We start from the raw sequence: 24,136 nt of genomic DNA on the forward strand, positions 1-24,136 counted from the left end.
GACTAATTGTGGGGAAAGACAAGAACTAAAACCAAACTCCCCAAACAGCCCTGTGCCAGGGCTCCACTGAGGGCGAGGGAGGGTCCTCCTGCTCTCTGAGCTGACTGTCCTTCAGCTGGGTTGGGATGGTGGCTGACAGCAGGTGCACAGGTTGACCGGATCTAAGTATAGCCCCGGGTTTGTGACCTGACTTCTGTACACCTCCATTTCCTCATCTGTGAAAGGATAAGAATGAGATGAGGCATGCAGAGTGCTGGGTCCCCAGGGCTTGATGATCAGTGAGGCCCACACATGTTAACTCCATCATCTCAGAAAAGCTCTCTTGGAGCTCCCCGGAAGCAAAGCGACCAATCCAGTGTCACTTTGCCCTGGCCACTTTCATCATTGCACAGACGCATCTAGTGTGAGCAATCTTCCATACCTCTGAATCAGCTTTGGCTATCACTCTCGGTTTGTATCTTCTTCTTTTTTTCTTTTTTATTATACTTTAAGTTCTAGGGTACATGTGCACAACGTGCAGGTTTGTTACATATGTACACATGTGCCATGTTGGTGTGCTGCACCCATTAACTTGTCATTTACATTAGGTATATCTCCTAATGCTATCCCTCCCCCCTCCCACCACCCGACAACAGGTCCCAGTGCATGACGTTCCCCTTTCTGTGTCCAAGTGTTCTCATTGTTCAATTCCCACCTATGAGTGAGAACATGCGATGTTTGGTTTTCTGTCCTTGTGATACTTTGCTGAGAATGATGGTTTCCAGCTGCATCCCTGTCCCTGCAAAGGACATGAACTCATCCTTTTTTATGGCTGCATAATATTCCATGGTGTATATGTGCCACATTTTCTTAATCCAGTCTGTCATTGAGGGACATTTGGGTTGGTTCCAATTCTTTGCTATTGTGAATAGTGCCGCAATAAACATACATGTGCATGTGTCTTTATAGCAGCATAATTTATAATCCTTTGGGTACATACCCAGTAATGGGATGACTGGGTCAAAGGGTATTTCTAGTTCTAGATCCTTGAGGAATTGTCACACTGTCTTCCACAATGGTTGAACTAGTTTACAGTCCCACCAACAGTGTAAAATTAGAGACTTAAATGTTAGACCTAAAACTATAAAAACCCGAGAAGAAAACCTAGGCAGTACCATTCAGGACATAGGCATGGGCAAGGACTTCAAGTCTAAAACACCAAAAGCAATGGCAACAAAAGCCAAAATTGACAAATGGGATCTAAATTAAAGAACTTCTGCACAGCAAAAGAAACTACCATCAGAGTGAACAGGCAGCCTACAGAATGGGAGAAAATTTTTGCAATCTACTCATCTGACAAAGGGCTAATATCCAGAACCTACCTAAAGAACTCAAACAAATTTACAAGAAAAAAACAACCCCATCAAAAAGTGGGCAAAGGTTTGTATCTTCTCTGTCTTTAGCTGAGTTATTGTCTAACTTTGCCTTCTGTAGGCATAGCAACTTCTCCTGTCATAGCTGTTTGACACCTAAAGAGCCACAGCACATAAGAAATAAATATATCCCAGAAAGATGCTGCCAGGGCTGAGGAGAAGTGGAGGCAGATGGAAAAGGAAGAGGACAGTGCCTACGCTAGAAATTGGAGACCTCATTTGGTCCTCGAAACAGACCTTGATCCAGCCCCTAAATCTGGGCAGAGGAAACACACTCTGACCAGGCCCCTGGCAGCCTATCTTCTCCAGCTACTTACTCCCTACCACAGGACAGAGAGCGTTCCCTTTTCCAAAAATATTTGAAAAGATCAGGCTCAGTGGGTATAACAAAGACCTCGTTTATGAAAAATAAAACATTTTACCCTTTACTTGCATTAGGCATTCTCTTTTTAATGTTAATAAATTGATACGACTTTCCCTTCCTTTAGCCCCAATAGGATCTCATCTATGTTTTTTAAAAATAAGGACAGATGGATCATAGACTGTTACAACCAGAAGGGGCATCTGAGAGTATATGAGCAAACTCTTGATTTCTCAAAGGAGAGAACTGGCCAAAATGCCCTGGGACACGCAGCTGAGACTGAGAAATCTCTCCTGACTTCTGCTCACCACTCTTTTCAAGTATGTACTGTGGTTTTGGTACATACTTAAATATACTGGTATACATTTTGGTGTTAGATACTTAAAATTCCACAAATCAAAAAGTTCCAAAAAGCCAAATGAGTCTATTATCTACCAGTGCTGGTTTACTATTCTGATGACCTTTATTAACCGCTCAAAATCTGGCATATAACCAGATCACTTACAGGATTATCAGCCCAGTGACCGAGGATAGTACAAAAATCAAGCTGCACTGGTGATGACTGGGCTTTTATAAAAATCCAAACAGAAAGAGTCATAAAAACTCATGTAGGTGGCCGGGCGTGGTGGCTCACGCCTGTAATCCCAGCACTTTGGGAGGCCGAGGCGGGCAGATCACGAGGTCAGGAGATCAAGACCATCCTGGCTAACACAGTGAAACCCCGTCTCTACTAAAAATGCAAAAAATTAGCCGGGCATGGTGGCGGGCACCTGTAGTCCCAGCTACTTGGGAGGCTGCAGCAGGAGAATGGCATGAACCCGGGAGGCAGAGCTTGCAGTGAGCTGAGATCACGCCACTGCACTCCAGCCTGGGCGACCGGCGACTGAGCAAGACTCCATCTCAAAACAAAAACAAAAACAAGAAACTTGTGTAGGTAAAGCCATGGGCAAATTACTGGAACACATGGGCTTCTCCTAACTGGCTTCCATAGCATTGTGACTGCCCCATTTAGGTGATGGCCTTGTCCCCTTCAGCAGGGACTTAGTGTTAATTGCTGACAAGTGGCTAGGCTTTATTAGGGGTGCAGGCAGACCCTCAGACCTCCCCACATTGCCGACAAGTGCCAGTCCCCTACCATAGAAATAAGCACCAGGGGCCATCTGCACAGGAACAAGCTGTGAGGCCTCTTCCCTGGCACATTCCAGGAAATTGGAATGTTCGAGTTTTGTTAGAGTTTATTTTTTATATAAATTTAAAAACTACTTTCAGTGAGTCTGGAAAAAACCAAGCATTAGGAAAGCCTGTGACCTGTGAGAGGATGCTGGCACTACAATTTGCCTGCTGAAAATCCGGGGAAGCTCAAGGCCTAAATTTTGCAATCTATTCCAGGCATTGGGATCTCTGGGAAGAGCTCCAGGGCAGACCCTTAGGCTTAGAGTGTGACGGACTGAGGTGGGGCCCTGGGTGCCACTGGGGGTGAGGGGATGGTGGCAGACAGTAGCCCTGCACGTCCCAGATGGTAATTAGAGTTTCCAAGGCCTTTGCAGCATGGGCAGCCAGGCCAGGCCCCTACTTGGAGCACTCTCTGTGGATGTGGGTCATGGCGCTTCTCTTTAAGATCTTGTACTGGGCCAGATGCCATCATGGGCAATACCACACACAGTAAACCAGAGAAATGTGCTGCTTCTTAGGCCAACACAACTAGCATTTTCACCAAGGTGTAGACATTTATCCATCTACTCTCATGCTGAAGGACGACATTCATCTCAGCCAAATGTGTCAGGCTTGTGAATTCAGAGGCAAATCACACACACACACACACATACACACACACAGCAAATGAGTTTATGTGTGGGTCTAAGCAGGCAGCCTCAAAATTATGTTCAACATTAATAGGTATAGCAAAATCTCAGATCAACCTTCAGTGATGGAGGCTGATGAGGTAAAAATAATGATGGAAGAAATGTCAGGAAAGCCTGGTTCTTATCATCAGGTGACAAGGGGACGAGGGCCTCTTTTCCCCTACGCTTCACTACCAGATCTGTAAGATGAGCTGTAGGACAGATCTCTAAGATCTTTTTACCTCTGACCTGCTATAACTGCAGGAAGGCAGAAACGCCCACACGCTGGCTGGTTTTATTACCATCTACCAGGGGGTTTCCCTTGCATTTCCCCCAGCTCTGCAAGGAGGGGAGGGCACAAGAAGTGAGCCCCTGCCCACCACCCTCAGGAGGGGAGCCAGGGGTCCAGCCAGTGGCCTGCCCAGGAGAACTGAGTCCAAGTTCTCTGCATGCAGAATGTCCCAGAGAATGGGGTACAGCCCAGGAAGCAGTAACTCCCCAGAGGCCTCAGGGTGTCACAGGAGAGCCCCAGTCTTCCAGTCAAGGCACCCCAAAGGGAAGGCTTGCCACACATCAAACTGAGCCCAGAGCCCTCCGGTCTCCTTCTAGAACCTGTCCCATTAGCAGTATAATTCACAGATGTCTTTGGCCTCAGAGCCTCATTCTTCTATTCTCCACAGGACAGGCTTGCTTGCACACTCAGGAATTTCTTTTAGCATTTCCTTCCACCTCCAAGCAGCCTAAAGCTTCTCATTCTTTTCAAAGGAAAGGGTAGGGGTTCGTGAAGCTGTACAACTGAGCAGTGGCTGAGTTGTGACTACCTTCCTAGGGGACAGGGTACCTGACACCTAGATCTCATGTTTTCATCTTATTTTCATGACAAATACAAGCAGTACCACGACATACAGGCCTGCCAAATCCAGAAACGGCCCACACACCCCCTAAAGGCACATGCACATGCTAGTAGTGACACATTAGGCCACCACAGGGTAACAGCCTCTTGCTGCTATAAAGAAGCCAGGTTCTTCTTGGAGAATGTGGGTCAAGGCCAGACCAAGGTTTCCATGTCTCAAGCAAGAATTATGCCCAGACAGTAACTATCTCCGCGTGTCCAGGGACAGGGACAGCCCAACACCCATATGAGGGCTCCTGCCCCACCCGGTGCCAGCAGGGTCGGGTCCTTCCTGAGTCCTCAGGTATTTCAGTCAATAAAAAGCCATTCCCACCCAAAATAAAGTTCCTTACATGTGTCAGACTGCTTCCTCTCCCTGCAGACCTCAGAAAGACAGTGGAGAAGCCACAAGAATCCTTAGAGAATCACAAGGCCCAAGCTGGCATTCAAGAAGGCAGAACCAAGGAGGGGTGTTTTCTTTTCTGGGGACAGAAATCATTTACCTCCCTTTGGTAACCTCTCCAGAGCTATATCCCTACATTAGTCTTTAAAGACATTTTTCCTTATGTCCATGACACTATTTCCTGCTTAGTTGAAGGCCATTCTTCTTGCAGACACCTTCAGGCACTGCATCAAGCCCAGCCTCCTGTTTATAAACCTTCTGTGAACACTACAGCTAAAAAAAGGCAGCCCCAACTCTACCCCCAACTCACTGTCCCACCTCAGGCAAGTTCCGCCTCCTCCTTCCCCTCCTCTGGGGGCCACAACGTGCTGAATGACAAGGGCTTATATCTGATAATCTCTTAATTCCTTTTCACTTTTAGGCCTTCTGATGAGACCTAGACTCTAATATAACCCTCTTCAGATATCCATGGGTTGTTCCTGTCTGCATCCCATAATCTCTGAGCTCAGCATTCCCACGGAGGTAGAGGCCACTTCAAAGAAAAGAGTACAGTGTGTCCCCTCTGTTCCCTTAGTGGTTGGCTTCAATTCCCTGCGGTCTGAATCTTCTTAAACAGACTTTCACCAGGGTCAGGTGACCAGGGCCGATCCTGGCGGCAGAACTAGGTTGACTGCACTGGTGTGCACAGGCAAAGCTTTGTGCTGCTGTTGAACCACTGCTATGACTTGGGAAGAGCAAGGCAGGGAGCCAGGTGCTCACCTAACTGCCTGCCCGGGGATGGCCCCGACAGCTACTCCAGGGATTCTCAGGAAGGGTATGTTTAGCATTATTTTAGGACATAACTGGAAATGTAACTTTAACACAGGAGCCCATTCTCACTTTCAAAGGCAAGTGTCCCCAAATCTTTGTATCCCTGAAGTCTATTTTTAGTTTTTAAGAGACAGCGATCTCACTCTGTTACCCAGGCTGGAGTGTAATGGTGCAATATCACTGACTGCAGGCTTAAACTCCTGGGCTTATGCAATCCTCCTGCCTCAGCCTCTCAAGTAGCTGGGGACTATAGACATGCACCACCACAATTGATTTTTTTTTTCAAATTTTTGGTAGACACAGGGTCTCACTTTGTTGCCCAGGCTAGTCTCAAACTCCTGGCTTTAAGTGATCCTCCTGCCTCGGCTTCCCAAAGTGCTGGAATTACAGGTGTGAGCCACTGCACCCAGCTAATTTCATTCTTAAAGCTGCCACTACAACTTTGACATAATCCTGGGCAAAGTAGCCAGAGACTAAGAGACAGAGAAGCAATTTGAAACATGTAGCCTGGAGAGAAAAAAAAAAATCAATCAAATAACATTATTGGAATTTCTAAACAGTTTAAATTTAAAAACATCATTTGGGGAAAAGTATTTTAAAAGTCTGTCTTCCAGTCTAAGAATATTCATGCTGAATCAAATAAATTTTTTGAGTTGGTTCAGCTGCTTCTTTATAAGGTACAGTTCAAACAAAAAGAAAACGGCAATGCTGTCTTGGTAAGGGCACCTTATTTTGGAAAAGTCCAAGAAGAAAGAAATCAAGCAATTAAAATATAGGCATCTTCTGAACACGTCACACGGCACATGCATTTCACACAATGCCTATATGCAAGGAAAAGGTATCAGAGATGTTGCGGAAAGAGAAAGTTCAGTCTCAGTAATTTACCATGATCTTTAGCCCTGCGTTGGCGAAAGCAGCAAAACTTCTTTTTCTTCTTATCCTCTTTAAGCAAGTCGGCCACTGTGACCCCTTCAGGTTGAACACAGGCAATTTCATTACAAAGCAGCAGAGGGCAGCAACAGCAGCTAAACCAGGGCCCCACGCGGCCAGCCCCGCCAGCCAGGCGGCCTCGCGCAATGGACGCCCTCGCGCAATGGACGCCCGCCTGCCCCAGTCCTCCTCCTGCTAGGAATCCAGCTCAGGATCGGAACAATGGAGAGGAAGTGCCCTTTCCACAGCTACTGACAAACATCTGTCTTTAAGAACCTGTTCTAAATCAACAACCAGCTAACCCATGCTAGATAAAGGTTTCCAGGGTTTGGCTTCCCATCTAAGAAGGGTGTTAAGGAAAGGGCATTTTAGGGAGAGTCAGGAGCCCTGGGTACTGACTGGCTGTGTGATTCCACACAGCACTACCACATGGGATGGACAGGTGGGAGTTCAAAAGGTAGGCTCTGGACTCTGACAGGGCAGGTCTAATCCCAGCCCTGCCACGTCCATGTCGGATGGCCATGGACAGGTTACCTGATACTGCGAAGCCTTAGTTTCCTCCACACCTGTAAGATGTCAATCATAGTTGGACCTGTACCACGTAAGGTTGTTGTAAGAGGCGAACAGTAGAGACACTAATAAAAGCAATGTGCCTAGCTTTGGCAAGGCACGATCAATCACCACTACTGTCATCACTACGACTCTCCCATGACCCCCAGGTCACAAGAGAAATGACTCTAGGATCTCTAATCCCCTGCAGCCCCGTGATTCCATGATCACTCTAAGCCGGCTAGTCTTCAGAGTACAGACTCCATACTCTAGGGAAGGGTTGTGTGGGGCAGTGTGAGACAGCGGCAGGAATGCTGGAGTAAGCAAGGGTGTGGGGAGCACAGACACCTGCACACACTATGGGTGCGCAGAATACTCACATTCCTAAAATGTGCATCCTTTCTGACACAGTAGACCCTTTTCTCGTATCCTCTCCCACAAAAATGTGAACACGAGCATGCAGACACAGGGGCATGTGTTTGCAGGGGTTAATGATGGTTAGCGTGCAGACTGTGGCAGAGCTTGGGTTCAAATCTCAGCTTTGCCACGTAAGTCACATGGCCTTGGGAAGCTACTGAACTGCTTTGTGCTTTAGTTTCCCCACCTGTCAAGTTCCTGTCTCACAGAGCTGTGTGAAGAAGAATGAACGTATTCACCCACAGCCCTTGGAACAGTGTCTCACACACAGAAAGTACCTGACAAATGCTAGTTATTATTACTCTGTATTCTTTCATTCAAGAAGGAAGTAACGGCATGCTTATGTGTGGGACAAGCGCTGTGCCGGGTGCAGCCACACAACAGAGGGCAGAAACAGACCCTATTCCTGCTGCTCCCATGGAGCTGATGGTCTCATGGTGGAGAGACCTCTATAAAGTAGAGGTCCACATGCTGTAGAGTGTATAGTCCATTGTAGCAGTTTTTATAATGGCAATTTATTGAAAAGAGCCAACGTTTTGCTTTAAAAACATGGGAAATATCTGTGGTACATGGTTCAGTGAAAAATACCTGTGTTGGGCATCTTAGGGTGGAAGCTCTATGCATGCTGTCTGTGTCATGTATTATGCGCAGTGAGGTGTGGAAGTAGAGGCCCCAAACTTCTTAGTCTGCCCCTCTTTAAGGATAAGGAAGAGAGAATTTTTTTCTTACTTTATATACTTTGAAATTACATGAATTCTTTATGTAGGCAAATATTACTTCCATAACTAAAATGTATCAAAAACAGATAAAACAACGCTGATTTGAGACTGCAAACCTGCCTGGAGTACCTACTCCTTGTCTCCACAGTGGGGCCACAGTCCCTGAGTTCAGCTCCCATCAGCTCTTAGGAGGCTGAAGGTGATGGCAGACATGCAGGCACCTTCAGAAATTCCCACGCTTCTATCACCCCTGTGGAGAGAGTCCACCTGGCCAAACAACTACTCCCAGTGCCACCGCAATGGAGAGAGTGTCCAGCCACTGACCCTAGGGCCAGCCCCTGAGTCAGCCCTCCCACTTCCCAGTGAAAGCACTCCCAGCTGCCTCTCCAGTGAGGGCTCTTGACCTGGACACATATTTACCGTATGCCACTCTAACTGCTGCTGTTTGCTTTACAGCTTTTAATTGAGTATTTTCCATTTTGAACTTGTGCCTTGAGGTAGTTCAATGGTGACGAAAGCAGTTTTATAAATCACAATTTCAAAACACAGTCTTTCAAAACAGGACCAGCAAATTGCTATGTCTCATGCTTGCAAACAGCTATGCCATCCTGGTTTTCTGTCCACCCCCAAAGCAAACATTGCAGTAAGAGGCAACTAGGTAGCACATGCAAAAGGGAGGCAGCTAGGGCAACCTGCTACAGTAAGCCCCAGGGTGGCAGAGTCCCCGGACAGGCGGGCAGGCAGGCAGGGGCAGTGCCCATAGCCTCCAGGACCACTGAAGAAGCAGAAGACAGAAAGGCTGTCCTTGTGGTCAGAGATGAAGTTTCAGGTATGCCCCTCCCTTTCTTTGGGCATTAAATATCTTTACTTAGAGGAATTATTAATCATTAATAGTTCCTACAATAAAACTGCCCTGTTTTTCTAGCCACAATTTTAGAATGAGCTCCCTTTAAAATGATTTCATTTTTAATGCTTTTTTTTAAGACTAATCACTGACAATGAGAAGAGTTTAAAATAGAATTTTAGGCTTCCAGATTTTAATGGTCCTAGCAAAACTCCATTGTTAACTCAGAAGCAGCTGCATACGTCTAAAAAAATCACTTTGAGATTTGGCAGGGTTTCTTAAGAAACTTGAAGCTCAGCAAAAAGTTAAATAAATTATCCTTGAAAATTTACCAAATGCTCAGGAACTCACTTCAAAGGGAATTTTGTCCATTCAGTTAATTGTGTAACACCAGCTTTCCAATAGCACATTTATGAAATTGACATCTTAAATAATCTATGAATGCACAAAGCTGGAGCTACCTGTCACCAGTCACCAGACAGCTCAGTCAGAGGCCTGATTGCCTCTCCTCTTCTTTCAAGTGAACGCCTGGAACAGTGTGATATTCAGCCCCTGATAGCATCCTGGACTCAGGAGTTCTGAACCTGAGCTTCACATTAGAATTCCCAGGGAACTTGAATGAAAAAGAGCCACCCCTGGCTCCCACCCCAAATGAATCAAGAGTCTTAAAGGGTGGAGTATGGCATCAAGAAGTGTCCAAGCTCCCCAGGTGATCATAACGTACAGCCAGTGTTGGGCATCGCAGATGCAGGCAGTGACATTTAGCAGATCAGAGAGAAAAGATAATGTGAGCGCATCTCCAAGTACTTGACTTGACATCTGTTCTCTGACAGCAAGCACTGCCAAACTGGAAATGGACTTCAAGAGCCAGAAAGCTGTGCTGCCCTATCTCGAAAGTGACCTAGTTAACAGATGTGTTTTCCATCAATACTTCAGAACCTTAGTTTCTGAACAGAAAAGTACAGGGCAATGGTCCTAAGAGGGAGGCTCCACCCTGAGGCTGGTTATAGGTCTAGTAGAACCTTCAAAAATATTCTGTTTAGGAAAGTCAAATACTGCATGTTCTCAATGATAAACAGAAGCTAAATAATGTGTACACATGGACATAGCGTGTAGATGGAATAATAGGCGTTGGAGACACAGAAGGGTGGGAGGGTGGAAGAGGGGTGAGGGATGAGAAATTACTGGGTACAATGTACACTATTTGGGTGATGGTTACACTAAAAGCCCAGACTTCACTGCTATGTAATATATCCATGTCACAGAACGGTATTTGTACCCCCTAAATTTATACCCCCAAAATTCTGTTGAGGTCAAGTTTTACTGGTGTCTGGTGAAAACAGCAACAGCACATACTACAACTATGACATCTCCTACCAGTCACAGAACATTCAGTTGTCACAACAGCCCCATGAGGAGATATATCTTTATCCCCTTCTTGCAGACAAGGAAAGTGGGGCCCAGAGAGGTTGAGTAATTTGCCTAACACTAAAGTCCAAATTCCAAGTCACAAAACTCCATTAAAGCCACATCCGGAGAAGGGGCATGAAGACGCCCTCCAGCCCAAGCCGTTGCCTCCCGTGAGCTCACAGACATCTGCTGTTATTAGTGACTTCCTACACCCACCTCTGCTCATCTAGGCTGAGCCTCAGCTATTCCTGAAACACTTCCCAGTGTTTCTTCTCACACTGTCACTTCAATCCTCAAGGTCTTGGAGGAAACTGCTCAACTCACATCCAGGACCCGGCTGAAAAGGGCTATCAGTTGAATTAGCATCCTCAGTCATTATGGACAAAGTCAGGAGCCCAGGCCCTGCACCATCCTCCTCCCAAGAGGTAACAGAGGAGCAGGGTTGGAGTGGAAGGCATGTGGGGTGATCTCACACCCCCAGGGAGGATGCAAACACCCTAACACTGGCAACACCCACACTTCTACTGCCTGCTAATCAGATGCACAGAGACGGCCCCAGACCTGGCATGTGCATGTGGTGAATCCAGGGCTCTTTATTTGGTGAGGAGGACCATGTGGGCCTCACTGAAACCCTCTCCTCACGTGGTTTTCTGGCTGTGACAGGAAGAAAATGGCTGGCAGCCACAGGAGGCCCCGGGGAAACCTCAACAGTGCTGTCTTCTCCAGAGGGTCTGAGCCGCTGAGGTCTGTGATCAGAGAGGTTCTCTCCTCAGAGGAGGAGACTTGGGGCTCTCAAGTCAGTTAAATCCCATTATGGCCTCCACAGCCTAAGATTTCTGTCTTTATTTAAAACCCCCATCATCAAGGCTCTGGAAATCTGATGCCTTGGGAAGCGCTATGAGCCTCACTCCACAGGAAACCCCAGCACCTGGCAAAAAGAGCTCCATAAAGAACAAGGGTGCATCACAGAAACATTTGCTATTCTGGATCAAACGTTAAGCTAGTTAATCATTTTGAGTCACACATCATGGTACATAGCAGAAATAATATTGCTGATGTTCCAGACACAGTGCAGCTTTCTGGGCTTGGGAGCCCCAGTGAGAGTGAACTCTGAAGATCTACAAGGCTTTTAAGCGGGTTTTGTTTCTTTCCTAGATTATTTTATTGAGCAATGCATTTAAGGGCCCCTGAATATCTATCACTTTGCACACCTTGTTCGTGCCATTTCCCCAGCTTGAAAAGCCCCACCCCACCCTCTGCCGCCCAGGGCTGCTCCTCCCACGGAGCCTTCCTCACCTCGCCCCGGCCCGTCCACTCCCACCAGCCAGAATCACTGCGCCCTCCCGGGCTCACACAGCACCGTGCTGGGCCTTAACAATGGGATCAGCTTCTCACACTAAGCCACCCCTTCTCCATCTTCCCCTCCTGGCAAGTTCTCTGAAAGGCAGAGTCATTGATTTCTGTCATCGTCAGGTTCTTTACAGTGGCAGGTCACAGGAAATGCTGGGCTGAGATAAAATGGTTAACCCTCAAGATATCACCTTAAATCCAATGAAAACCCTTAATCCTCAGATCATAGGCCCAATAAACAACTCTACCATGACTGATGTTAGCAACACTAGAACACGAATCCTTGTCTATTTCTAGAGGAGGAGAAATAAACAGAGAAAAGGCCACTGGCCTATAAGAAGGCCTCACTCAGCTCCCTGGGGGACACAGCTAAACTAGCAAAGAAAGATACTCTGCCGAGAAAAAAGGGGCCATACCTCCTCTCGTTTACAAATACCATGTTGGGCTGAGGAGAGATGAGGCAGGTCAGCATCCGAGTTACAGTTCGCAAGTGAAGGGGAAAGAGCTGTGCAGGCATCTCCAAGCTGCACCTACGTGGCCTGTTGCCAGCAATACTGCAGGTACAGAAGCTCCACGGAGGCCATGGGGTTCAGGACAGCTCGACTGCCAAGGGGAGAGCTGTGCAAAGGACAGGCAGGCACTCTTACATCTAATCACTTCACAGGCACATCGCTGAGTCTGAGACTCAAATGTCTATTTATAAACTCTGAACTTGGTTCAGCGAACAGTTAGCTCTAGAAACCCTCCCTCAGTCTTCCGATCCTCAGGTGCTGAAGCCCCGGCCCCTTCCTGAGCCTGGCAAGATGCAGGGAGGGAGAGAAGAGAGGCCTGACCCTGCCCACTCCCAGTCAGCACACAGATTTGTACCAGCCAGGCCATCTGAGATCACGGAATACACTCCCTCCCCGTGAAGGCACAGAACCCAGGCTTGAAGAAAGGTAAGGGCCCTCTCAGACAAGAAGCCCCTCCGTCAGGGGTCTCTCAGCCCCTACTTCCACACTCCACAACCTCCAGAAGAGGCACAACTGCACCTCACCCACCCTTCCTATGGCAGCTCACCCCGACCTTCACACCCTCTGCGCTCCAGCCGAAGGGACCACTGCTCCCCTCTGAAATCCGGCCTTTGCCCACCTCCATGCCTCCCTCATGGCTAGTCCCCTGGGTCAAGGAGCTTCTTCTCACACTGAACGGTCACACCTGCGATCCATCCATCCTTCAGGGCCCAGGCCAAATATGTCCCCCAGCCCTGTCCTCGACCCCTCCTCGGCTCCCGCAGCATGCGCCTGCCCTCTATGTGTGCCCTGCAGCTCTGCTCCCCAGGGCTGCATTTAGTGTGAGCAGCCATGTCTCTCCCTAGGAGGCAGCACTCCACATCCTCTCCAGCTCCGGGTTTCCCCTGTACCCAGCAACGGGCCTTGCTGAGAGCAAAACATCCAAGGCACTCTGCTCAAGCAGGGACTTGCTCAGCCGTCTTCTACAATGTAGGGCCGGCCTCGGGCCCCCAGGCCTCTCAATGGACATGTGCCCTTGTAGTATGTTCTCAGTCCTTCCTATTCAACTCTTCCAGATCTGTGGCAAGTCACAGACATCTCAGTCAAATGCACTGCTGGATTCCAGTTTCCACTCTGACCCAAGGCACAGAGGTCCCCAGAAAGAATAAGAGCACATCTGTGGGAAAAGTATGCAGTGAAAGAGACACTGTGGTTGACAATGGCAATTAATTTCAGTGACTGACTGAGTTCTCAGGCCTTGCCTCCTGCAGAAAGTGCTCTAGGGTGCTTAGTGTCACAGTGTGGGGTGTCGGTGGTTGGGCTGCAAAGCAGCTGTCACTGACTCACATGCCCCTTAACACCTGCCTAGAAGAGTGAGCCGGTTTCCTCCCAGTCCCTGATGGGCTAAGCATATGGCTTCATATGAATAGCACATGTAGGAGCCATGTCAGGTGGCCTAAGAGTAAGAGTCAAGAGGAACCCTGCACTTCAAATTCTTGTCCAATAACACTTTTCACTTTGAGGTGAGGGAAACCACAGCTTCCTCTCCTGTGGTGCAAGAATACATGTCTCATCACCCCTGTGCCCACACAGAAATGCGCTTACTGAATTTCCCAGGCCAACGGTGGGTCCGTCGGATCCTCCTTAGCCCACCTTACCAAATACAACTCTAACCCCCAAACCTCAGGCAGAAATCCAGAGTCAGCGCCAATGTGCCTGTTCTCTCCGTGATGTGTGCAGGCAGAAGGGACCAGATGGCTGGGAGGAGGCCGTCCCACTCACAGCCTGGGTCAGAGTCAAGGAAGGCCTGCTGCCAGGCGTCTGAACCGCACACTGGGTCTGTCTAGCCAGGGGCAGGAAAGGTGCTACATACTATTTCGTTTGCCTTCCTCTCCTCCTTCTTCCTCGTTCTCGGGATCGATGTCCTCAGCTTGGGTGATCCAATCCAAGTAGCCCTTTAGATCCTCCTCCAGCTGCTGCTTCTCCCGGAGCTTCTGGAAATCTCCCCGTGCTTTTGCCTTCTCTCTTTCCTTTGAGAATTCTCTGAAGGAGGCAAAGAGGACAAGCACATATCAGGACATCCTTGGGGACCTGCATCCTGAGCCACTGCCCTGCTGCACAACAGTCTTGTGGCAGGACACACAGCACTGAGTACAGTCACATGAGCACAGCTATGGAGCCACACACTTGGACAGAAGACAGTGTCTTCTCAAGCAAGACCGTGGGGGTCAGCGTCGCAGAGCCCACACCAACACACATGCATCATTTCTTAGAAAATGAACTCCCCTCAGATGACAGCGATCCCAAGGGGCCTAGGCCCAAAACACCAGGTGCTGTCATAGTGGGCCTCTGACACCCCCCAACAAGGGGCCTGAACTCAGAGATGCCCCACCTTCCCCAGAGCCTCCTCAAAGAGGAGGGAGCCAAGTGGGCCAAGCTGTGGTCAAAGAGTACCACGTTTAGGGCTTCTTCAATGCTTTTGGACAAACTTTGCATTAATATTGTGTGCTACCCCTTTTGTCCAAACCAAGAGCTCTGAGCGGGCAGCAGTCCTTGCTGGTGCCCACCCTAGTCTCCTCTACCCATCACCTGCAGGTTTGGACCAGAGCAGTGGATGGAGTCAGGGCAGTCCCCCACCCCTGCCCCACAACCCAGTTCTCCCTTCCCAGATGGGAACTTGAGCACTGATGAAGCATTACTGTTTTTCTTCACCCTTGCTACTTGTCATAGTCTTCCCCAAAAGTCTTCCCTGCAGGAGGGGAAGAGGCATATGATTTGCTGCCCATTTATAGGAACACCTGCCCTGGAAAGGCTCTGGCAGACAGGTAAATGTTCCCAACTGTGGGGTGTTTACGCTACTTTCCACCATGTGTGCAAGCCTCTATCTATGCATATATACAAAACCCCACACTCACTCAGGCAAGCCTGAGAGTCAGGCAGACGATTACCCAATTTTTATATGCGAGGAACCATCTGCGTCTCCAACCGTGAGTTGTTACAGGAGCCAAGATATGTGAGTTAGAGATTTAGTAAGTACACTTAAAAGCTGCTAAGGAAGCAGGTGAGGTTACAGCAATGCAGTTTCTGCACACAGACCTTGAGATTCCGACACAGGTTACTTCTGTCTGCCTTCTTGCCTTCGTTCCGAGTCAAAGCCAGCGTGTCTTGTTCAGGGTCCTACCTCAATAACCCAACCCAACCCAACCAACGAAAGGGGAAGTGACCTGCTTTCATAAAGCTAATCCCAGCCAGGTGCGGTGGCTCACGCCTGTAATCCCAGCACTTTGGGAAGCCAAGGTGGGCGGATCATGAGGTCGTGAGTTCGAGACCAGCCTGGCCAACATGGCAAAACCCCGTCTCTACTAAAATATAAAAATTAGCTGGGCATGGTGGTACACGCCTGTAATCCCAGCTATTTGGGAGGCTGAGGCAGAAGAATTGCTTGAACCTGGGAGGCAGAGGTTGCAGTGAGCCAAGTTCGTGCCACTGCATTCTAGCCTGGGCAACAGAGCGAGACTCCATCTCCAAACAACAACAACAACAACAAACTAACCCCATATGCACACCCCTCCCTTAACTCTAGGCTGTCGAGGGGCTGAACAGATGCTTGCACACCCAGTGATGCTAATACTTCAGATAAGAAACTGGAATCCTCACCAAGTGCCACCCTCTGCCCAAAATTAGAAAGAATCCCACTCAGGTGGAGGTTGTGGTGAGCTGAGATTGTGCCATTGCACTCCAGTCTTGGCAACAGATCAAGACTCTGTCTAGGAAGGAAGGAAGGAAGGGAGGGAGGGAGGGAGGGAGGGAAAAAGAAAAAAAAAAAGGAAAAAAAGAAAAAAAACAGGATCCCTCTCATTGATCCTAAATCACCCCACTTTTCAGACTCCCTGGAACCTATCCTTGGTCCTGTTAGGGCTGTCTGTCTCCAATGTACCTCCTGTGAATACGGAAGGAGGCAAGGCTTTGTGGATCTAGAGAGTGAGCAGGAGCCGATCTGAGCCCAGACATGTGCTCTGTCCTCCCAGCCCAAAGAACACCTGCTGTCTCAAAGAAGTAAGGACTCCAGTGTCTCGCTGTTCACACATACCACACACTGAGAACGGTCTGCGGTTTCTAGACCTCCAGGGATTCCCAACACATGGAAAATATGTAACTCAGCTCAGGTAAATTCACCAAATGACTCTCTGAACTCTGAAAAAGTCACTCAATCCAGAATCACATCCCTGAGCATCAATAAGAAGGCTTGGAATGTCACGTGTCTTCAGGAAAATGAGTTATATAAACTGTTTTCTTAAATACACCTCAAAGAAAAGTGGACCTTCGGTTTTATTATTCACCAAAAAAGTATCCTAGTACAAATCTGTTTGCATGTTTTGATTCTGAACTTAGCATACTAAATTCAGATGGTTACATACAAACAAGGTATTCTTACTTTGGGTCCATATCATATATGGGTTCTTGGGAAAAAATTATGAAGATAGTAAAAGAGTTACCCTGAGAAGCTTAAGGACATTCATTTTATAATGTATATAATTACATACATCATATACGTTTATAATGTATAGAATTACATACACCATATACGTTTATAATGTATATAATTGCATGCATCATATACGTTTATAATGTATATAATTACATACATCATACACGTTTATAATGTATATAATTACATACATTATGTATGTTTATAACGTATAATTATATACATTTTATATAAATTATATACAATTATATGTATGATTATATACATTATAAAATGAATGTCCTTAAGCTTCTCAGGGTAACTCTTTTACTATCTTCGTAATTTTCTTTTGTAATATTTTATGCATTTTTAACATTACAAATATAAAAATCCCATTTCTAACAAGTTGCATCATTGTTGCACATTTTCAGCTGCTGGGACGCAGTTAAGCAGGCATAAGTAAAACTCTACTGACTAAAATTCCTAAGAGTAAAAAACCCTGCCAAGTCCTGGTTTATGGCCCACTCACAATGATGGTCACTGTCACAAGAGCTCATGTAACAAAGCTGCTGATATAGACCCTCTGAACTGATTTCAGACAGTTCTGAATGGCTGAATACTTAGCAGGAAGGTAATAATTATTGATGTGGACAGAGGTGAGGTTTATGCAGCAGAAATCTGTTGGCCACAGGGCAGTTTGGAGGTGTGGGGAAAAGAAAGAGAGATCAGCCTGTTACTGTGTCTATATAGAAGGAAGTAGACATAAAAGACTCCATTTAGTTCTGTGTTTGAGATGCTGTTAAACTGTGACCTTACCTCCAACCTTGTCCTTGCAAGAGACATGTGCTGTGGTGACTTAAAGTTAAAAGGATTTTGGGCGGTGCAGAATGTGCTTTGTTAAACAAGTGCCTAAAGGCTGCTTATGGTTAAAGGTCATCACCATTCTCTTTAATCTCAAGAAAGAGAAAAACATTTGTCTCCTGCCCCTCCCTGGGCAATGGAACATCTCCGGGTAATACCCATTGTGTGCCTTGCTTACTGAGTGAGGAGAAACCGCCTTTAGGAATAAGGTGGGACTTGCTGGAGCAATACTGCTAAAAGGTTTATGGAGATGTCGCATATACATCTCAAGGCACAGCATTTTCCTTTAAACTTATTCATATTACAAGGATTTTTTCATATGTCTTACTGCTGATTTCCTCCCTACAATAATCCTATTGTCCAGCCACTCCCTTATCCTTTTAATGACTAAGATAATTCTCAATAAATACTAAGGGAACTCAGAGGCCGGTGCCGGCGTGGGTCCTCTGTAAGCTGAGCGCCGGTCCCCTGGGCCCCGCTTTTCTTTCTCTACACTTTGTCTCTGTGTTTTATTCCTTTTCTCAAGTCTCTCGTTCCACCTAACGAGAAGCACCCACAAGTGTGGAGGGGCAGGCCACCCCTTCAGGAGGAAGGGGGCAGGGAGGTGGAGTCCCTGTGATAAACACAGATAAAGCCTTGGCCTTCCTACACCACTCCAGGCTCTTCGTCTGAAGATTTGGCTTCTAGTCCTAGCTCTGTCACTGTTGTGTTCTAAGCTTCAGTTTCCTCACTTCCAAAAAGACGCAACAATACCCGTTCTGCTGTTTCACAGGAATTAAGCAAGACATTCAGTAAGATGAGGCTTTGAATACAAAAGAACGGTATCAACGTGAAGTTCAAATGTATAATAGTTGTTGAATCCAGACATAAGAGAGAAATTTAAAAGGCAAATGGAAGAGCTTTCTCAAATATCAAAGGGAGAAAAATTAGCACTAGCTGTGAATGGGCTCTAAGCTGCCACAAACCTGTCAGGATTGGGAAACACACAGAAGGACACATGGGTCCCAAGGCTCGGAGTGACCACAATGAGCCGGCAAACCCACTGCTGATCCTGTACACTATCTGCTCCATTGAGAATAACCCAGTCCCATCACAACCGTCCCTCTGATCCTGAAAAGCACACCTCGAGTCCGAGGCACCTTCTATGAAACTTTGGAATGATGGAAAAAAGTCACTCCACTTTGCATAAGAATTCTTCATATTCTAAGAATCCTATCACTAACAGATTGTTTTACAAAGCTTATTTAATAAAGCTATTGGTAGAAACCAACAGACTTTTGCAAGTAACTAAAAATCCGACAACTGTTATATGCTAGGAGCCTTCTTGTTCCAAATCAGAATTTTGGTTATGGTGTGTCTGATCAAAAGATAAATAAGAAGTGCCTGGACCAAAAGAAAAAAAAAAAAAAAAAAAAAAAAAAAAATATATATATGGTGTGCTACCCTTTGGATACAAAAAACTGGGAAATAAAATATGCATATTTCTCTTGGATGTATCTAAAAGAGCAGAAAACAAGGGATGGGAATGAATTAGGCCACAGGAATCAAGGTTGGAGTGACACTCTTAAGTATATCTTTTTCTGTAGTTTTGACTTTGGGAACCATGTTAATGTTCTTCACCTTAAATTTTTTAAAATTAAGTCAATAAGGACGAGATGAAGGGAAAATACCCCTAAACTGAAAGTGAATTGAAACAAACAAATCTGTAATTCAATGAATACCATAACCAGACTGAAGGAGAAAGACAAAACTAATTCAAATAGCTCAGGAATATTTGACGATATGCTCCCAGTCTTCGGCAGGATTGGAGTGAGGGATGAACTGCAAACAAACACTGAACTCCTTTTAGTAGCTTTATTTTTTGTAGTGATGTGGATGAGACCATTCTGAAACTATCTTAGACATATTACAGGATTTAGGGAGTGAGTACATGTGCTAATGTTGCTGGGAGCCTGAGTCCTCGCTGTGGAAGGAGGGACACAGAAACACGGAACAGAGAAGAACCCTCTGGGGACAGACTGGAATCGAAGGTATAGGTGTGAACTGATGATTTCTAAAAGTTGTTTATTTTGAAGTCTGATTTCCAATGTCTGATTTTTAAAAGAGGTTGATATGTGAGTATATGTATCAATGTAAGTATGTGTAAGAGTATGTGTAAACAAATGCATATATTTCCTAGTTCTCTCTGTTGAAAGGATTTAGAAGCAAAGATGCTCTGGCAGGTACAAGCACACCTGGTACCCACATCTTGGTCTTTAATAACATTCCCCATTAAAAGGAACCAGGGGACTTTGGAGAAGTGGGTGATTCCAGGGCAAGGGTAGGGTAGGTACAAGATGAAGAAAATCAGGAAGTGCTCAAAAACAAAAACAAACCAAAACACATTATGGAGATGTATCATAAGGATACAGGAGCTAGAGAAGTAGCTCCTACTTAGCCAAATCTTAGGAAATCTGAGCACTGAAATAACTAAGGACAGTAATAAATTATAACATATTTTTAAAAATCAGTCCACATCCCTTATGGATAGACAACAAATGAAAAAGTAAATGAGGTAAAATTTAATATTAGGTAAACTGGAGAAAGGGGTATATGGATTATTCACTGTGCTATTTCTATTCTTGGAGTTGTTCTATATATTTGAAATTATTTCCAAATAGAAAACATTTGAATGCTTAGAAGATATAACTCTACTACTAACCAAATTCAAATTCATGTTGCTACATACTCATTTCAGCTTACCAGCTAGACTGTAAGCTCCTTGCAGGCAGGAATGGACAATGTTGTCCATTTCTCATGTATCTCTTCCCATGTTTCTCTTTCCCCTTGGTGACACTTTATATAGACATGCAGGAAGGCTATGTATAAAAAATTGTATCTAACAAAACAAGCCCTACTCCTACTCCTTCAGGAGGCCAGAATATGCCCCTATAGAACAGAAAGCCCATGATTGCTGGGATCGCCCAGAAGCATGAAATGAGTGTGCCCAAACCTAGACATATCATCTGGAACAGCCTCCACCGTCAGCTCGCCATTTTCCCTTATTGTATTCAGGCCTCATGTGGTCTATCTCTAGGTCATTAAGATATTCCCTTGTATCTCCTGGTTGAGAAGCAATTACTCAGTAAGGAATCTCCCTAACAGCCTAACAGGACAGCTGCCAAGTGTCTTATGTAGGCCAGTCTGCACGCACCCATTCCCCGGGCAGCCACAGGAGCTGTGGCCAGAGCATTTCGTCAGAGCTTGCTTCCCTCTCTGCTCCAGGTGACTACTGCAGACCCAGACTTCCCCCTGGTGGCATCCGACTCAAAATGACTCACAGCTTCTCATTGCCTTCCTCAAGGATCAAGGTCAGATGCTTCTGCCTGCCACTCAAGGCCTTCCAGCCTTCTCCCAAGTGCTATTCCAGTCTTATTCACCCATCCCATAAATGCACACCTTATACTCTGGCCACACTCTTCTCAATTCCACAACCCTCTGAGCTTTTGTCTACAGAATTCCATCCACCTGAGCAGCCTTCTCCCATCTTTGAATCCAGTCCACCTTTCAAGACCAAGCTCAAGTCTCATGCTTTTGGTGACATTCTCTGGCTTACCCCATTCAAATGCATTCTGCCTGCCGCTAATTCACCAGAAAACTCTACTCACTGAGCACCAAAACATGAATACATGTGTCCCCTACCCCAGGTGGTCCCCTCAGCATCGCATCCTAACCAGAGCCCAGAGCAACACCTTACCCCATCCCCATTGGTGAGTGACTATGGTGAGGCAGGGGCTGCTATCACCCTCTTGTACAGACACCGAGGCTCACAGCACTTGGACACACAAGGCCATGCAGCTGCTGAATCTACCCTGAGCACCTCAACACGATGCCTGGAAGGAAAAGCAGGAGCAGAGGAAAGGGAGAGTAGACACCAGGAGGATGAGGATCAAAACCAGGCTACAAGGCCAGACACAGTGGCTCACGCCTGAAATACCAACATTTTGGGAGGTGATGGTGGGAGGATGGCTTGAGGCCAGGAGTTCAAGACCAGCCTGGGCAACAGAGTGAGATCCCCTCTCTACAAAATAATTTTTTAAAAGTTAGGCAAGTGAAATGGCATGCACCTGCAGTCTCAGCTACTCAGGAGGCTGAGGCAGGAGGATCACCTGAGCTGGGAGGTTGAGGCTGCAGTGAGCTGTGATTGTACCACTGCACTGCAGCCTGGGTGACAGAGAGAGACCTTGTCTCAAAAACAAACAAACAAAAAAACAAAAACAAAAACAAAACAGGCTTCCTGTCAGTCCAGGAAGGGGCTTAAATATAAAACTAAGGAACCTGGATTGCTTCTCTGTAGGCAAGGAGGAACCGACAGAAATTTGAATCTACTCCTATCAGCTTTGGCAGGTGTTATGTATGAAGAGAAAATGAAAAGAAGAAGAAAATGGTGGTGAGGAAGACCAAAGACATTCAGTAAGCCCTGGGTGATGGGCTGGATTTAACATCAATACAAATGTGGTCAAAACACACTTCTCATGAAGCCCCAATTTTCTTACACGACTATTTGGAAAAACACCTATGAGGCCTGTCACTGACCCCCAACCACCACCATGCTATGGTCACTGTCACCTCTGACCTTTCCTCACCAGTCCCCTGGGTCTAGCACACCAGTGTCATCATCGCCCCTCATGTGGACCTTCCTTGTCAGGGCCCCGTGACACCCCACCTGTCACATGAACATTTCTTGTCCACCTGTTCAGGGAAGGACAGGCTGGGCAGAGCAGGAGGAGGGATGGAGAAGACAGGCTGGTCCCCAGTATCCAAAGGGCTGCCATATGAAAGAAGAAGCATGCCTGCTGAGGGCCTCAGGGCACAGGCACAAGTTTTGAAATAAGACAACTGATTTCAGCACAGTTGCCCTGGGACATAGCAACTTCCCCAGACAGGGATCCTCAGTAGAGATGGACTAATGACTTGGCAGCAACACCAGATCACAGCATGTTCTAATCACCTTTCAACTGCTGCTGCGACTCTAGCCTCCCCAGTGCCTCCTCCATGGGGACCTGACTGCTGTGACTTGGCCCCTTTTTTGTTGTCTATTTCTTTCCCTGGGCAACAGCCTGGCACCTCTTGGACCTGGCAGGCAAGTAGTTTGGTGGCAACGACACCCAAGAAGCATAAGGGCTGAGTGAGTTCATAAGAAATGGCTGCAGAGGGCTCTGACGACAGAACAATGGTATGCGCCCCATACTTATCCAGCCCCCCAAAGACCTTTAGACGGAACAGACCAACACAGCAGAACAAGCCGAAGACGTCTCTGAAACAAGCACAGCCTGAGCACACATCACCACATGCAGTCCTTCACCTGTGACTGCATCGCCCAGGGTCCCAGCAATAACCAACAGCAGCTTCAGCAGAATATGAGCCTGCATGGCTGGGGTAAATGGGTTTGGGCGAAACGGCCTGAGTCTCTGCCATGTCCCCTTCTCTGATAATAACAGAAAAAAAGCCCCTCATTTATTTAGATTGTTCCTGTAGTCCTGCAAATGTCTTTACAATCACTGCCCCCAGAGCTGTTCACAACCTCAGTGTAAGAGGCAGGAGGAGGAATTTCATATTCATTTCACAAAGGCCAACACGGAGGCTCAACGAGGCATTGTTGCTGGCCCCGCATCATACTCCCAGTCAACAGGACACAGGGTTACTAACCAGGCTGCAAACCCCATGTCCCTTCCCTGGGGCTGTGACTCATGGGGAAGTCATGAGTCAGGACCAGGGACGGAGGGCAGGACAGAAAGCATAGCTCTGCTCATTAATGCACTCTGATTTTCCCTGAGAGCCCCAACTCAGGAATAGAGAAAGGCGACGGCCCCCTTTCCGCTCATCTCTCCACCTGCTGTCCCTCACTCCCACTCAGTAAGCACCACTCCAGGGAGAGAACCCCCCACCCCAGAACCAGCCAGCCTCCATCTCAGGAGCCCCAGTGGAGCCCCCACAGGCTGGGCACATGCCCCATGCTCTGCAGAGAGGCCACCAGACACTGACATGCCCCAGGATTTACAGGCCCTGACATCTTGATCTCTGGGACCTCTGGCTCAGCCAGCAGTACCGGAGACAGCATGTCCAGGGTGCAGCCAGCCATCACACACAGACGGAGGTACAGGTGGAATGGGACTGCCGCAGATGCAAGAGGACACACACAGTTTGCTGTGGGAACTTTTATTTCTTAAACGCCCCATAAAATAAATGGGCCACTGGAAGTCATCTTGATTTAGATATAGGATTTTGTTTTCTTGGGTTGCAATGCTGTCTGTTTTAATTAGGCCCACATAAAATTTAAACAAACAAAACACTTTGATATTTACACACACATGCCAAAAAAAAAAAAAAAAAAAAAAA

The 24,136-nt window shown here is 46.8% G+C and overlaps 1 protein-coding gene across 2 annotated transcripts in view; it reads right to left on the bottom strand.

The window, feature by feature from the left end:
• The window catches only part of CACNA1D (calcium voltage-gated channel subunit alpha1 D), a 334,500-nt gene that overhangs the window by 98,473 nt on the left and 211,891 nt on the right, over nt 1-24,136 (bottom strand). For both annotated transcript variants that reach the window (XM_017851883.1, XM_017851882.1), the window contains one exon: nt 14,303-14,472. In XM_017851883.1, coding sequence (XP_017707372.1) covers nt 14,303-14,472 — 170 coding nt within the window. The remainder of the gene's footprint in view (nt 1-14,302; nt 14,473-24,136) is intronic.

This window comes from Rhinopithecus bieti, unplaced genomic scaffold (genome assembly GCF_001698545.2).
Source record: "Rhinopithecus bieti isolate Rb0 unplaced genomic scaffold, ASM169854v2 scaffold_33647, whole genome shotgun sequence".
NCBI classification, from domain to species: Eukaryota; Metazoa; Chordata; class Mammalia; order Primates; family Cercopithecidae; genus Rhinopithecus; species Rhinopithecus bieti.